At 50.6% G+C, this 16,018-nt stretch overlaps 2 protein-coding genes across 3 annotated transcripts in view; one reads left to right on the top strand and one right to left on the bottom strand.

Moving 5' to 3' along the window:
* The window catches only part of LOC117869996 (zinc finger protein 239-like), a 1,162,621-nt gene that overhangs the window by 804,369 nt on the left and 342,234 nt on the right, over positions 1-16,018 (top strand). The gene's annotated exons all lie outside the window — the stretch shown is intronic.
* Positions 1,869-7,394, bottom strand: LOC117870044 (zinc finger protein 271-like). Its single transcript, XM_034757230.1, has 2 exons — positions 5,724-7,394; positions 1,869-3,004 (listed from the first exon to the last, which is right to left on the bottom strand). The coding sequence occupies exon 1, from the start codon at positions 7,271-7,273 to the stop codon at positions 6,065-6,067; it is 1,209 nt and encodes a 402-aa protein (XP_034613121.1). The 5' UTR covers positions 7,274-7,394; the 3' UTR covers positions 1,869-3,004; positions 5,724-6,064.

Here is a 16,018-nt window from a genome sequence, read left to right as displayed (position 1 = left end):
AGTAACGAATGACACCACCTCCCTCATCTCATTGGCCCCCATGTTAATCTAGAGTCACGCCTTGTCCTTATTGGAGTCAATAAGACCAGAAATGTGGTATAGGAGGGAGGAGGCCAAAATCCTTGAAAACATGTAATGGGGGATCCCCCCTTTCCCACCACCACTGCTCCCCACATCTGGGGCAAGCACTCAGGGTGATTTGCCAACCACAGTTTGGGCAGGGCTGGAGGGTTTGGAACATGTGTTAATAACATTCTACAGGGACATCTTACAACTTCACATATAACGTTGCCACACATAGTTTATCAGGACAATAATGGCCAGCAAATTATGAGTTTTCCAATGGTCCCTCACAAGGCATAATTTGTACCATGATTATTGCAATCAGGTGTAGGGTGTGGGCACAGGGCTACGTTCTGTCACACACACACACACACACCCGTGCCATCCATTCACACAGGCCCAGGCCAATGCTGTTTTAACAGGAGAAGTGATGGGATGGAGGAGCCAAAAGAGTCAACAAATTCCCATGTCCTGTCCCTGGCAAATAACGATCCCAGGGACCCAGCTCAGCGCCGGGGGAGAGACCCCTCATGGGGACGGTCTGTCCTGGGTTCTGGGCACTTGTCTGGCACAAGCAGTGTCAGCATGTGAGGGGTTAATACAGGAGCGGGAGAGAGGCCTCAGCTGCTCTGGGCACTGCCTGAGGGAGCAGGGACCGGCCATGCACAGCGCAGCCCAGGAGGGGAGGAAACCCCTCACCCAGCACTGGGGACAGGGAAAGTCAGTCAGGGCCCAGCCCAGGGTCCTGTCAGCAGCTGGGTAGAACGGGGCGGGGGGTGGGGCCGTTAACGGTCATAACAGGGGCCGTGGGGAGAGGGGACGCGGGGCCGTTAATGGGCGGGGGGATACACGCGGTACCAGGGGGGGCGGGGCAGGCTCTGCGAGGGGTCCCCGCCCTCATCCGCTGTCGGTCCCCGGGCCCGGCTCTGCCCGCGCGCACAGGGCTAGGGGCGGGGAAACAGTCGTGTCGTCACACCGGAAGCTGCGGGGCGGCCGGGGAGGTTCCGGTTCTGACCGTCTCCCTAGCAACGCTGCTGAGCCCGCCAACGTCTGGAGCAACTGCCGCCTCCCCCACCCTCCGCCGCCACGGGCCCCGCCCCTGCTCCGCCCCTTTCCCCGTGACCACCCCCCCTGCTCCACCCCTGCCTCCAAGGCCCCGCCCCTGCTCCCTCTCTTCCCCCAAAGCCCCTGCTCCTTCTCTTCCCCCATGGCCCCGCCCCGGCATCTCCCCTTTCCCCAAAGCCCCGCCCCTGCCCCTCCCCTTTCCCCATGGCCCCGTCCCTGCTCCCCCCTTTCCCCCTGGTGTCACCCCCTGCTCCTCCCCTTTCCACATGGTGTCACCCCCTGCCCGCCCCTTTCCACATGGCCCCGCCCCTCCTCCCCCCCTTTCCACATGGCCCCGCCCCTCCTCCCCCCCTTTCCCCATGGCCCTGCCCCTGCTCCCCCCTTTCCCAAAAGCCCCGTCCCTGATCCCCAAACATGCCCACTTTATTTCTGTATCTACACTACCATGGTAAGTCGATCCAAGTTACGCTACTCCAGCTACATGAACGTAGGAACATAGCTTAGGTCAGTTTACTGCAGTGTCTACACCGCGTTGCATCGACAGGAGATGCTCTCCCGTCGATTTACCTTAGTCCTCTCATTCCGGTGGAGTACCGGAATCGACCAGAGAGCACTCTGTGGTCAATTTAGCGGGTCTTCACTCAACCAGCTAAATCGACCCCCGCTGCATCGATTGCAGCAGCATCAATCCTCGATAAGTGTAGACATAGACTAAGTTAAGAATGAGACACAGACCTGAATCAGAATCTCTGATTTTATTTCTGTTCAAAAATTGTTATTTTTCTACAGCTATCTTACATTCAACACCGATTTCATTTTATACTCATTTGCAGCACCTACAAAGGGTTAGTTCAACAAAACCACCACTTCTGTTTCCTCCACCCCTGCATAGTTACACAACATTTCACAAATCAAAATATTAGCTAGGAGATATATTCAGGAGTGATCTCTGGTAGGACTTGGGTCATAACTTCATAAGCATTTTGCAAAGTTCCCAGTTACATACTGTGGAACTTTCTTCCTGGATCATCTAAGACAGGGGTCCCCAATGCAGTGCTCACGGGCGCCGTGGCACCCACCGGGGCATCTACATGTGCCCACCTACTGGCCACCGGACAAGCAGCCACCAAAATGCTGCCGAGAAGCGGCAAAGTCAAGAAGAGCAGCCACCGAAATGCCGCCGATTTTTGGCAGCATTTTGGCAGCGACGCCTCTTGAGGACGCTGCTTGTCAGCGGTATTTTGGCAGCAACGCTTCTTGGCGTTGCCGTTTCTCGGCGGCATTTGGGTGGCTGCTTGTCCAGCACCCGTGCTCCTCGGCGGCTAGTCGTCCGGCGCCCGCCCCACGGAGAGGTTGGGGACCACTGATCTAAGACAATATGGACCTAAAGAATTGAACAAAACTATCATCAGTAAGTTGCACAATCTGGGGTGGGCAGTCGTTCACCATTTCATAGTGGGGATTTAAAAACACCTCTGTTCCCTTGGTAGCATGTCCAATACCTTAGAGTATTCTCCTCTGTTGCCTGAAGTGCATTACAAATTTCTCCATGTCATCATGAAAGGGTGGGAGGAAAGCAAAAATAAAATAAGAAGTGACTATTTTTAACAGATAGTTATTTGTCCCAAAGTCCCCAATAAATCTGAGCTACATTCTGTCAAACAAAACTAATATCCAGGTACGTAACCAAACAGCCTTCAGGAAAGAGGAAGACCCACATCACTGAGTGGTATAAGACACTTTCCGTTTCATATAAAGTAAAATTCCAGAGCAGATTACAGCTCATGACTCAGAATCAGGACAGCAGATCCACACCCTGTTCTCTGAAAAAACAGCCAATCTTCCAATTTCAGCAGGAGAAAGCCCAGAAGTCACTCTGCCAAAAGATGGAAACTGGGATTTAAACTCAGAATGATCACACTGTGTCTGGGATCCATCCAAATTCCCATGGTGGTCCATGACACTATCTCAATGAGCCCCAATGAGTCTGATTTAGGATCAAAGAAAACAAAGAGTGATCTCAGGCAAACAGAGCTGAGAACACTGCATCATATGCCACTTTGGGAGAGGGAGGGTGTGATCCTGGAAGCCAGTGGCCAGTTCTTGTCCAGGCTTCAGGCATTAGCTAAGAACTCACAAATGCATAGCTGGAGACCAGACCAGTTCACCTGTGTGTTAGTTTTGCTCAAAACAGGTATTGGTTTTATAAGAAGGTGTTTAGTGTTCAGACCCTCTGAAATGCTTGTATATTGCTGCAGGTGTTAATCTCACTTATAATGTCTGTATCCCATGTTGTGAGGTAGTATTTGAGTGTTTGCTCTTGGAGTTGTTAAAGTTTTGGCTCGTCAAATGCAAACTGCCACAGTCAGGAGAGAAACATTAGCAAGTGTGAAATACTGGTTTGCTACAGGATGTGTTATCTCCTGTCCAACAAAAGGATCATAGAACCATAGGGTTAGAAGGGACCGCAAGGATCATCTAGTCTGACCCTCTGCCAAAATGGAGGCTGTGTTGGAGAGAGGGTTAGCTCAGTGGTTTGAGCATTGGCCTACTAAACCCCAGAGTTGTGAGCTCAATCCTTGAGCGGGCCACTTAGGAATCTGGGGTAAAATCAGGTCCCTTCCAGCTCTAGGAGATAGGATTGATTAAATTTAAACCATCCAAGACAGAGGGCTCTCCAGCCTCCTTCTGAAAACTTCCAGTGAAGGAGCTTCCATGACTTCCCTAGGCAGTCCATTCCATTTTCCTACTGTTCTTAGAGTTAGGAAGTTTTTTCTGAGATTTAATCTAAATCTCCTATGCTGTAGTTTGAACCTAATGCCTCTTCTCCTGCCCTCTGGGGCCAGAGAGAACTTTTCTCCATCTTTGTTATAGCAACCTTTCAAGTATCTGAAGACCACTATCACGTCCCCCTTTAATCTCCTGGGTCTGCCCTGAAAGACACTTTGAACAGACAGATCGCTACACCTCTGTGACCCTTAGGATTTAGATGGTAACTCATTTGTGTGTCTACGTTTGCTTGCTTTAACCAGTAAGTAACTCTCTTGTTCTTTTTTCCTAGTTAATAAATCTTTAGATAGTTTCTTACAGGACTGGCTACAAGCGTTGTCTTTGGTATAGGATTTAGAATACCAATTGATCTGGGGTAAACGATTGGTCTCTTCGTACTGGAAGGGACCTGAATGCATAAGTGCTGACTCCGTGGGAGGTCCAGGGCTGGAACACCCATGGAAAAAAATTAGTTGATGCTCAGCACCCACTGGCAGCCAGCTCCCCCTCTTCCCCCAGCACTTCCCATCTGCCAGTGGCTCTGCCAATCAACTCCTCCCCCTCTCTTTAAGCACCTCCTGCCCACCATGACCAGCTGTTCCGCGGTGTGCAGGAGGCGCTGGAGGGAGGGGGGAGGAGCAGGGCCAAGGTGTGCTCAGGGGAGGGGATGGAACTGGGCAGAAAGAGGCAGGACAGGGGTAGAGGGGGGGCGGGAAAAGGCAGGGCAGGGGCGGGGCCTGGGTCTGGGGTGGAGCAGGGGTGGGATGAGGTGGGATGGGGGTAGAGGCCTGGGGGAAGGGGTCAGGTGGGGGCAGGGCCTGAGGCAGAGCCGGTCCCTGTGCCTGATTGCAGTGTGATTTTTGGTGTAAGTGACCATTTATCATTAAGTCCAGTTTGTCTGGATGGCAAGAGAGACTGGAGAGTCTAAAGTTACGTCTATACTTACTTCCTGGTCCGGATGTAAGCGATCGATCTTCTGGGATCGATTTATCGCGTCTTGTCTAGACGCGATAAATCGATCCCGGAAGTGCTCGCCGTCGACGCCGGTACTCCAGCTCGGCGAGAGGAGTACGCGGCATCGACGGGGGAGCCTCCCTGCCGCGTCTGGACCCGCGGTAAGTTCAGACTAAGGTACTTCGAATTCAGCTACATTATTAACGTAGCTGAATTTGCGTACCTTAGTCCGAAGTGGGGGGTTAATGTGGACCAGGCCTAAGGGGCCTGTCTGTGACTCCGTGGTAAGACTGTTATAGTGATCCAGGAATTCATATTTGTTATTGGTTTGGTGAAGTCTAATTGTAGAACACAGACCAGTTTAGCGTTTCTGGCCCTTTTTGGACAGTCTGCCCTGAGGTAGGCACTCACGTTGGTGAGCCGTTCTAGACAGCATGACAGAGGGCTGAATGGGGAAGAAGATAAAAGTTTGCAGGGCTCAGGCAGAGAGTAACAGTGATGGGATGATGGGGGAAGAGGGAATCTCTCCGACTCATCCTATCTCCTTCAGGCATCACAGAAGCTCAACAGATACTTTCCCCCCTGCCCCTGCTCCATGTGATAATTAATTCCATTTTAAATGAGAAGAAGGGTACCAAAAATAATTGCTGTTCATCCCAACTCTGAGCAACGTCAGAACACTTGTAAATACGACAATCGGGTCTCAGTGGCTCTAACAATTGCTTTGTTGTGATGCTGCAGGGTTGTTTAGATCAGGAAAAGTGTGGGAGGTGAGGTCAGGTCGTGAGGAAACATGTTAGATAATCCCAGCCTCTGTACACAGCAATGTCTTTACTGCAAGAATAGTTGCGTTTTTACATCAGGACAGCTACCTCCAGCTGGCTAATCCCATGAAAATCGTAGTGGAGATGAGACCCTAGTATATTTTCCCTCAATGTAATTAGCTGAGGTCACTCTTCTGTTCCCACCTGTGTCTGAAGGACATTCCTGGAAGGAGAGATGCACACTCCCATTATTCATTGGAAAATGGAGTAGATAGAAAAGACAACAGGATTCTCCCAAAAGAAGAGTGAACTGCAAAAGTCAGAGGTGGGCAACTCACCTGGGGGAGTTGAATGACCACAGTGAAGCCAAAGGTACAAAATAGCCTTAAAAGTCACTCTGTGGGAATTAGCAAAAGTATTACAGGGGGAAAAGAAAATGTTTAACAACCCTAGACAAGGTCTTCATGGTGCTTATTTCCCTTGCAGATTTGCTGATGGTAAATAAAGTGTGAGCTCTGATGGAAGCTTTTCCCACACTCCCAGCATTCATAGGGTTTCACACCCATGTGGATTCTCTGATGTATGATAAGGGCTGAGTTACGTGTGAAGTTTTTCCCACACTCACAGCATTCATAGGGTTGATCTCTTTTGTGGATTCTCTGATGTCGAATAAGGGCTGATCGATCAGTGAAGCTTTTCCCACACTCACAGCTTTCATGGAATCTCTCCCCCATGTGGATTCTCTGATGTGCAATAAGAACGGAGCTCTTAGTGAAGCTTTTCCTGCACTCGCTGCATTTATAGGGTCTTTCTCCTGTGTGGATTCTTTCATGTATAATAAGGTCAGAGCTCTGAGTGAAGCTTTTCCCACACTCACAGCATTCATAGGGTCTCTCCCCCGTGTGGATTCTCTGATGCGCAATAAGGACTGATCTCTTCGTGAAGCTTTTCCCACAGTCACTGCATTTATAGGGTCTTTCTCCTGTGTGGATTCTCTTATGTATAAGAAGGTCTGAGCTCTGAGTGAAACTTTTCCCACACTCACAGCATTCATAGGGTCGCTCCCCTGTGTGGATTCTCTGATGCTTAATAAGGGCTGAGCTGTTAGTGAAGATTTTCCTGCACTCACAGCATTTATAGGGCCTCTCCCCTGTGTGAATTCTCTGATGTGTAATAAGGGCTGAGCTGTTAGTGAAGTTTTTTCCACACTCACAGCATTTGTAGGGTCTCTCCCCCGTGTGGATTCTCTGATGGTGAATAAGGGTTGATCTCTGCGTGAAGCTTTTCCCACACTCATAGCATTCATAGGGCCGCCCTCCTGTGTGGATTCTCTGATGTGTAATAAGGGTTGATCTCTGAGTGAAGCTTTTCTCACACTCACAGCATTCATAGGGTCTCTCCCCTGTGTGGATTCTCTGATGTTGAATAAGGGTTGATCTCTGAGTGAAGCTTTTCCCACACTCACAGCATTCATAGGGCCGCCCTCCTGTGTGGATTCTCTGATGTGTCATAAGGGTTGATCTCTGAGCGAAGCTTTTTCTGCACTCACAGCATTCATAGGGTCTCTCTCCCGTGTGAATTCTCTGATGTTGAATAAGGGATGAGCTATCAGAAAATTTTTTCCCACACTCACAGCATCCATAGGGGCTCTCTTCCATGTGGATTCTTTGATGTCTAATAAGGGCTGAGCGCTGAGTGAAGTTTTTCCCACACTCACAGCATTCATAGGGTTTCTCTCCCGTCTGGATTCTCTCATGGTTAATAAGGTCTGAGCATCTACTGATGTTTTCCCCACACTCAGTGCCTGGGTTGTTTCTCTTTCCCCTGAGGATTCTCTGCTGGGCTGGGGTTCCCTTGACATCTTTGTGAGTTTCCCAACAATTAATGGATTTACCCACTTTTTCCTCTGTCTGGTTTCCCAGCTGCTGCTCTGATCTCTGTTGATGCCCATAACCTTCTCCCTGCTCACAATTCCCAGGCACATTCCCTTTGGCTCTTTGTGATGATTCCCTGTGCAGTTCCACTTGTTCAGTATCTTCCTCTTTAGAATTCTGCTCCCTCGTCTCACTCACCGTCCCATCACCTGCTGGGATAGAGAGGGAAACCTCAGAAACAGGAATGGAAAAGAGAGAGCAAACCAAAGTCTGTGCTGGAGAGACAGAACAAAATCAGGAACTGAATTTCCCCAAACTTTTCCCCACGGGGAGTCAGGAGAGGATCAATTCTGCCTCCATATCCCACCAAAAACTCATGGGAGAAGGGAGGTCAGGGAGGGAGCTACTGCAAGGTGTCAGTCGGGATGGATAGGAAGCCATGAGTGGTATTGGCTGCGAGCATGACACCTGCTGGACATGGAGAGCTTCCAAGGTCTCTGTAGGGAATCCCAGCTGTTTCCTTCAGGCACTGACAATTTTTGAGTTTGTTTAATGATTCCTCACCAGTGTAGGTACATTTCAGGATCTCTCTTTCCTCTGAGCCCTGGTGATCTAGGACCAACGGCTCTTCCCCTCGTTCCAGCTGTGAGTTCACATCGGGTCTGTCAACTGGGAACTCTGCTCGGGGGAAAGAAAACATAGGAGATATTTGTCACAAGATAATATTCCATTATTTTAACCCTAGCCCGTTTTAAAGAATTAAAATCCCAGAGCCAGTTCAACAGGTACTCAAAGGTGCCGGGCACTCTGCTTATGGGGGATTTAACTACCTCCACCTTCGTCAGGAACACACACCAGGCAGACAAAGGGGCTCCTAGAACACAGAGTCAGTAACTCCATGTCCTGGAAAGTGAAGGCTCCGGCCACAATGGAAGGTCCCCTGCAAATGCTTCTTGCTGATCTCAGAGGCCCAGAGAGAAGGAGAGTGCTAGGGAAGCCGGGACTGGCAAGCGTGGGCTGGTGGGGTTCAGCGGAGTGAGGAATAGGAGGGAGCAGGGATGATATTGAATGCAGGTTGTCAGGAGCAGTAGATGTTAGGAGGCATTAGGGAATCTAGCAAGTCTGGTGTAATGGTGGTGGTGGGGTTATGAACATCCCCCAATGCGGGGAAGGCTGGGGAAATTAGGACCAACAGACTCTAATTCCTCTAGAAAAGGAGAATGTGAAAAATAAGAATCAGGCCTCGTGACTTAGGAGGGATGGACTCAGAGATCCAAGGAGCCTGCTGGGAACAGAGTTTGTGGCCGCTGCAGATGGGAAAGGAGTCTCTGTGTCTCAAGAACCTAAGGGTTACAGTGGACGAGAAGCTGGATATGAGTCAACAGTGTGCCCTTGTTGCCAAGAAGGCTAACGGCATTTTGGGTTGTATAAGTAGGGGCATTGCCAGCAGATCGAGGGACGCGATCATTCCCCTCTATTCGGCACTGGTGAGGCCTCATCTGGAGACTGTGTCCAGTTTTGGGCCCCACACTACAAGAAGGATGTGGAAAAATTGGAAAGCGTCCAGCGGAGGGCAACAAAAATGATGAGGGGGCTGGAGCACATGACTTATGAGGAGAGGCTGAGGGAACTGGGATTATTTAGTCTGCAGAAGAGAAGAATGAGGGGGGATTTGATAGCTGCTTTCAACTGCCTGAAGGGGGGTTCCAAAGAGGATGGATCTAGACTGTTCTCAGTGCTGACAGATGACAGAACAAGGAGCAATGGTCTCAAGTTGCAGTGGGGGAGGTTTAGGTTGGATATTAGGAAAAACTTTTTCACCAGGAGGGTGGTGAAGCAGTTAAATGGGTTATCTAGGGAGGTGGTGGAATCTCCTTCCTTAGGGGTTTTTAAGGTCAGGTTTGACAAAGCCCTGGCTGAGATGATTTAGTTGGGGGTTGGTCCTGCTTTGAGCAGGGGGTTGGACTAGATGACCTCCTGAGGTCCCTTCCAACCCTGATAGTCTATGATTCTATAATTCTATGATAAGAAGTCTCGCTACCAACTTAGGACATCGCCAGGAATACACACACACTTGTGCCAGGGAAGGGGTCCTGTGTTGTGGCTGGGAGGAACATAAGGACTCAGAAATGGTGGCTGGGGTCACAGTGGGTGTGGGAGAAGTGTTTGTGTGTGGTGGGGCCGGGGGCAGGCACTGAGTCACCGAGAGAGAAGACTGAAAATAATAATATTTGGGGAAAGTCTGTAGAACCAAGTGAAAGTGGAATGTAATACGAATGGAGTGCCGGCTCCAAATTAATAGGGCTTCAGCAGGGATAGTGTGTTAACTGGGCGGGATTCCCCCAGCACTCCTGATCCTCAAAAGCTCTCTCTCCTATGTCCCACTGACCCCATCCTCCACCTCCTCTTCGTCCCATTTCTCCAGACCCCCTGAGATGGAGTTGCTGCTGCTCTGTAATACTGATGACTGCTGTGTGTTGTGTGGGCTATTGGGGTGATTATGGTAGGATTGATTTGGTTTAGTTTAATAGGGGGATGTAAGGAAAGTAAGCAGAAAAGGAAGAAGACTGGCTCAGGATGAGCCACCACTTGATAAACACTAAAGGGCTGAAAGGAGACAATACCCAAACTCTTAGCTTCGAATATTCTCCCGCCGCGCTCCAGCCCCCTTCCAGCATTCAGTTTGATGAGCCGGGCCATGGCCTGAGACCCAGACGGTGAAAGAACTGGGCAGTTTAAAAAGGGACTCCCTCTAGAGAGGGAGGTGGCTGTTCAGGTAATTGTTTGGGGGAAAGACACGTAGACACGGGGACCCTGCTGGGATGTCTGAAGAAGTTCTGCCTGCCTAGCTGACTGCCAGGGGATGGGCTTTTAGGTAAAACAGGCATGCGTGAAGGCGGTTTGCGATTTTAAAATAATTTTTCTCTCACCCTTTTTTCCGACAGCACAATAAACACGACTTCAATTTGCAGAAGGCTGCTCTGTCACTGCGCACTGCTGATCCCAAACGGCCGACGGTGTCTGCGTTCAGCCTGGCCGGCTGGGTAAGCAGGGCGCATACAGAGGCTGCTGCAGCCCAGGGCCTGTTCTAGGAGTGGGAGAATTGCAGAATTCCACGCCAGGAGAGGGAAAAGCTCGAGGCCTGACATGCGAGGAGGGGTGTGTGTGGGGAGCCTCTCAGAGAGACTGGGAAGGGGACAGAGATGCAGGCATCCCTGTCACTCACTATGACACCCACACCCCTTCCTCCCGCTGCTCTCAGCCCTCCCCACCTCCTGGGAGCCCAGCAGCACTCGTTCCTTGCGTTCTCTCCTCCTCTCCCATTGTCCGCTGTCCTCCTGTCCCAAATTTCCTGCCGCCCCCATCACTTTCCACCCCGTCTTCCCACTGTCCCAAGGGTTCCTTGCTCCTGATTCCCTGGAGCTCCTGCCAAAAACATGTCCCCTCCATCCCTCCCATTGCCTGGAGCACCCGCTCCCCGGCACCCACCCCCACTTTGCTTCTACCACCACCAACAGCCCTCCCGGCTCCTCGAGCTCCTGATCCAACTCCCTCCCATTGCTTCCAACATTCCCCGGCATTCCTACAGCAGGCGCTCCATGGCATCCCCACTGCCCCCTGCCTTTCCAGCTGTCAGCTCTCTGCCCCAAACCCACCCCGCAGCCTACCCTGACCTGGACCCTTCTCAGCTCGCTAACACTGTCCTTCCTACTCCCCAGACCCCCACCCCTATTACTTCTATTACCATATCACTTAGGGGCCCCAGCCATGACCAGGGCCCCAGTGTGCTGGACGTGCTACAGACCCAGAGCACAAAGCCAGCCCCTGTCCCAAGGCACTGACAATGTGAGAATAAGACAAGAGAGAGGTGGATACAGACAGATGGAGGGAGCATAAGGGAACAATCACAAGGTGTTGGTCACTGTGGCAAGCAGTGGTCTCAGCACAGCGGCAGCCAAGCTATGGGCATGTTTTTTGTAGGCCTCATGGCAAAGAAGAAATTGAAAGAGGGGTGTGAAGGAGGAGGAGGAGGTGTGTGACGGGGTATATAGGGCCCGCACTGGAGATGAAGGGGTTAAGGCAGCACTCTTGGCAGCAGAAGCCACACCCCCTCACCCCTGCTGGGCATGCTCCAATGGCTACTGCAGTATAAAAGGGGGCCGCCCAGCTCAGTCAGGGCTGACCACTGAGGAGGAAGGGTGCCCCTCGCTGGCTCCAGCTGAGGAGCAGCCAGAATCCTGGACCGCAGAAGTCAGAGGGGCAGAGCCCCAGACCGACACCCAAGTGTCAGCGGATGCCCTGGGGAGGTTGCAGTCACAGGGAGTTGCACAGCCCATGGAGCCCAGAGATAGCAGAGACACCCCAACTATGACGACAGGAATCATGGTAGGAAGTAGCCCGGGGGGAACACTAACCGTTGTCCACACAGGAGTTGGCGTGTTTCGGTCAGAATCCCCTGCAGACTCGGTGGCGAACCCACTCGCCACTAGCAGGGCCCTGGTGGAGCTGGGTGGGCCCAAATCCCCCTGCCCCCTGCCACCCCAGCCCTGCCGTGGCAGCTTCCCCACCTGAGGCCAAGATGACTGCGTTTGTCTGACATCCACCAGAGCTAGGATGGCAGGCTCTTTGCTGTCTGTCCCGCCAGAAAGCTGATCCTCCTAGACTGATTATTGCTCTGCCTGGACTGCAGGCCAGGGCCTCCCACCCTAGACTGTTTGGGGGACGGCCCACCTAACCCCTATTGACTCTGGCCATTAAGCCACACAGCCCTGAGGCTAAAGGCAGCCATAGTGACACGACTGCGGGGCCCAAATGCCCTTCCTCCCCACTCCAAAGGGTGACGGAATACACAGGCTCCACAACAAGGTGCCTTTATGGATGTTCATGGGGAGCTTCTCCCAAGCACAAGGCACAGCATGGGAGAAACCATGAGGGGGATGGTTTGAAAGTTTAACATGTGAGTGATGGAGTCTGGTGACATGGGCTGTTCGGAATCATAGAAGATCAGGGTTGGAAGGGACCTCAGGAGGTATCTAGTCCAACCCCCTGCTCAAAGCAGGACCAACCCCAATTAAATCAGCCCAGCGAGGGCTTTGTCAAGCCAGGCCTTAAAAACCTCTAAGGAGATTCCACCACCTCCCTAGGGAACCCATTCCAGTGCTTCACCACCCTCCTAGTGAAAAAGTTTTTCCTAATATCCAACCTAAACCTCCCCCACTGCAACTTGAGACCATTGCTCCTTGTTCTGTCATCTGCCACCACTGAGAACAGTCTAGATCCATCCTCTTTGGAACCTCCCTTCAGGTAGTTGAAAGCAGCTATCAAATCCCCCCTCATTCTTCTCTTCTGCAGACTAAACAATCCCAGTTCCCTCAGCTTCTCCTCATAAGTCATGTGCTCCAGCCCCCTAATCATTTTTATTGCCATCCGCTGGACTCTTTCCAATTTTTCCACATCCTTCTTGAAGTGTGGGGCCCAAAACTGGACACAGTACTCCAGATGAGGCCTCACCAATGCCGAATAGAGGGGAATGATCACGTCTCTCGATCTGCTGGCAATGGGGTGGGACTCAGCATCTCTATACCAAGTGAGAGATGACATGTAAGGTGGGGACCCATGAAGAGCTTTGACAGGGAAGTTATTCAGTTATAGAGATGGGGAGCCAGTGGAGAGAGTCAGAGAGGGCTCTCATGGATTTATGGGGTGTTAGATGTCCCAGCCTTTCTGCTGTCTCTCTGGTTACTGTCCCCTTTAATGTGTTAGATGCTAGGCTGAGCTTTCTCCACAGCACTACTACTCTGGGGGTAACAACCTTTTTCCTCATCATGGCTCTCTCATGAGTCCAAATGATTTCAGACTCCTCACAGAGATTCTCTCTTTAGGGGCCGAAGCAACCAGTAGGTACTTGCAATAACGCAAGATAGTGTTTTCACAAAAGACCAGGATTTATTAGGACATTCGAATACAGTAATTAAAGATCCTTAGATTACTCTAGTAAAGCACAACTTCATTCAAAGTTCATGTTGACAGAGTCGTCTGCCTTGCTTGACTTTATCTCTCTCTGTCTATCTGTCTCGGTCACTCTGCCCTGGGCAGCAGCAAACTGTCAGCCCAGTGTGTTTATAACCTAGTCCTTTGTCCCAAGCTGTAGTCCAATTTTGTTCTCATGTTCTGTTTCGCTTGGCTTCCAGTCATTATACGTTAATGCCCAGCCATTGGGTCTTCCGTTGTCTTCCCAAGGTTCTCCACGCATACATGGACAGTGCTTGGTATCCATGCCAGCCTAGACAGGCCTATCTTACGCCAACAGCATTTATTTCTCCTGTCCCAGAAGAGAAATTAACTCCTTCCCGCCCAGTGTGTAACAAAGCAAAGTGACAGGGGAAGCTGAGTCCTGCATGTTTTTCATAGAAAATCTACAAAAATTCCAACATTTTCCACAGGAAGAGATGGTCAAAGCAAAGGGATGGGATAATTCAGCATAAAATCACAGAAATGTAGGGCTGGGAAAGACTGACGAGGTCATTTAATCCATCCCCCCACACTGAGGCAGGACCAATTATACCTAAATCATCCCTGACAGCCATTTGTCTAACCGCTCCTTAAAAATCTCCAGTGGGGGGGATTCTATAACCTCTTTTAGGTCTTGTCTACACTACAGAGTTTTGTCAGCAAAAGGCAGTTTTCGGCAGCAAAACAGGGGAGGTGTACACTCTGCAATGCCACTTTTGGCGACAAAACTTCAGTTTTGGTGACACAATAAAATCACCTTCATGAGAGACATAGGGATTTTTGCGCAAAAGTTTTGTCAACAAAGAGCCAGTGCAGACACTGTGCTTGATTTTTATCATTTTCATTGGCCTCCCACAATGCCTATCCTGACCACTTTGGTCAGCATTTCCAATTCCACTGCCCTGAAGCCAAGTAAACAACCATCTGCCCCTCCTCCTTTGAAGCCCTGGTAATTTTTGAAATTCACTTTCCTCAACATGGAGAGCTCACATTGCATCTTCCCAGCTGACCACAGCGGCTCCACACAGCAGATGCTTTTCTGCGTGGAGCACTTCAGAGCTGCTGGAGCTGCTCAGTATTTGGGAAGAGGAGGCTGTGAAGTCCCAGCTGTGCTCCAGCAGTAGGAATTTAAATACTTAACGGAAGATTTCTCGAGGCATGTGTGAAAAGGGCTACGATCGGGACACGGTGCAGTGCAGAGCAAAGATCAAGGAGCTGAAGCAGGCGTACCAGAAAGCAAGGGAGGCAAGCCATCGCTCTGGTGCTGCCGTTTCTATAAGGAGTTGGATGCTATCCCTCAGTGGCAACCCCACCGCCAAGAGCTCTGTAGATACTTCGACGGGGCTGGAGCCAGCAGAGAGTGGACCTAACCCAGAGGACGAAGTCATTGATGAAGAGGTAGAGTTAGATGACAATGTGGAACCCATGGCGGGGTCGCCCAGTGGTGTGTCCAGTCAGGAGTTGTTCCCCATACTGGAGGGAGTCTAGCCAGCTTCAGCAGTTGCACTCCGGCAAGCAAGAAACAGGAGAAGAGACCCCTGGTAAGTGGTTTTGCTTTGTGAAGTGCAGAGATGGGTTGAGGGCATAGAAATGTACAAGGTTTCTCAGTTTCCCATTCACTCCACCCCCACGGACACCTTTTCAAATGAAAGCTGGACTTACGTTCAGCTCTGACAGTCAACCCTTAACTGGTACCTCCTTTCCCACCAAGTGTGTGTGTGTGTGTGTGTGTGTGTGTGTGTGTGGTGGTTGTGTTTTCTGTGGAATAAAAGTTTTTGAATAAGTAATCTTTATTTGTTTCCTGCAAATTGTGATAGCAGGCGACAGCAAGACATACACAAGCAGTTTAATCATTTGCTTACTGGAATCCTAGGCCACAAAAATCACAAAGTGCTTCCTAGCAAAATGCAATTTCATTAAGCATTGCAGTGCCAAGCATAGTAATATACATCACTGGTTCTCATTTTCAAAGTGTTGCCTCGAAGCCTCCCTGATTCAAATTGCCCCTGGTTGTGCCCCTCTAATAGCCCGGGATCTGGCTTCTCAAAATCAGCAGCCAGGCTGTCTGCCTCAGCACCCCACCCCTGAGCAAACTTTCCCCCTTACCTTCACAAATATTGTGCACTGTACAACACGCAGCTATGACCATGGGAATATTATCGTCACTGAGGTCTAATCTGCAAGAAAGGCATCGCCAGCGCACCTTTAATCTGCCAGACATATATTCCACTACCATCCTGCACCTATTCAGCCCAGGGCTGAACCACTCTTTACTGTTATCCAGGTTTTCCGTGTAAGGTTTCATGAGCCATGGTCTTCCAGGATCACTATGGGCATTTCAACATGCCCTACTTTAATCTGCTGGTCTGGAAAGAAAGTCTGCTTGCAGCTTTCTGTATAGGCCAGTGTTCCTGAAGATACGTGTGTCATGCACCTATCTGGACCACTCCACATTGATATCCGTGAAATGACCATGGTGATCCACAAGCGCCTGCAATACCATAGAGAAATACTCCT

This window comes from Trachemys scripta, chromosome 25 (assembly GCF_013100865.1).
Source record: "Trachemys scripta elegans isolate TJP31775 chromosome 25, CAS_Tse_1.0, whole genome shotgun sequence".
Classification (NCBI taxonomy): domain Eukaryota; kingdom Metazoa; phylum Chordata; order Testudines; family Emydidae; genus Trachemys; species Trachemys scripta.
The sequence above is the reverse complement of the archived record's forward strand: the minus strand, read 5'-3'. Positions and strand labels throughout refer to the sequence as shown.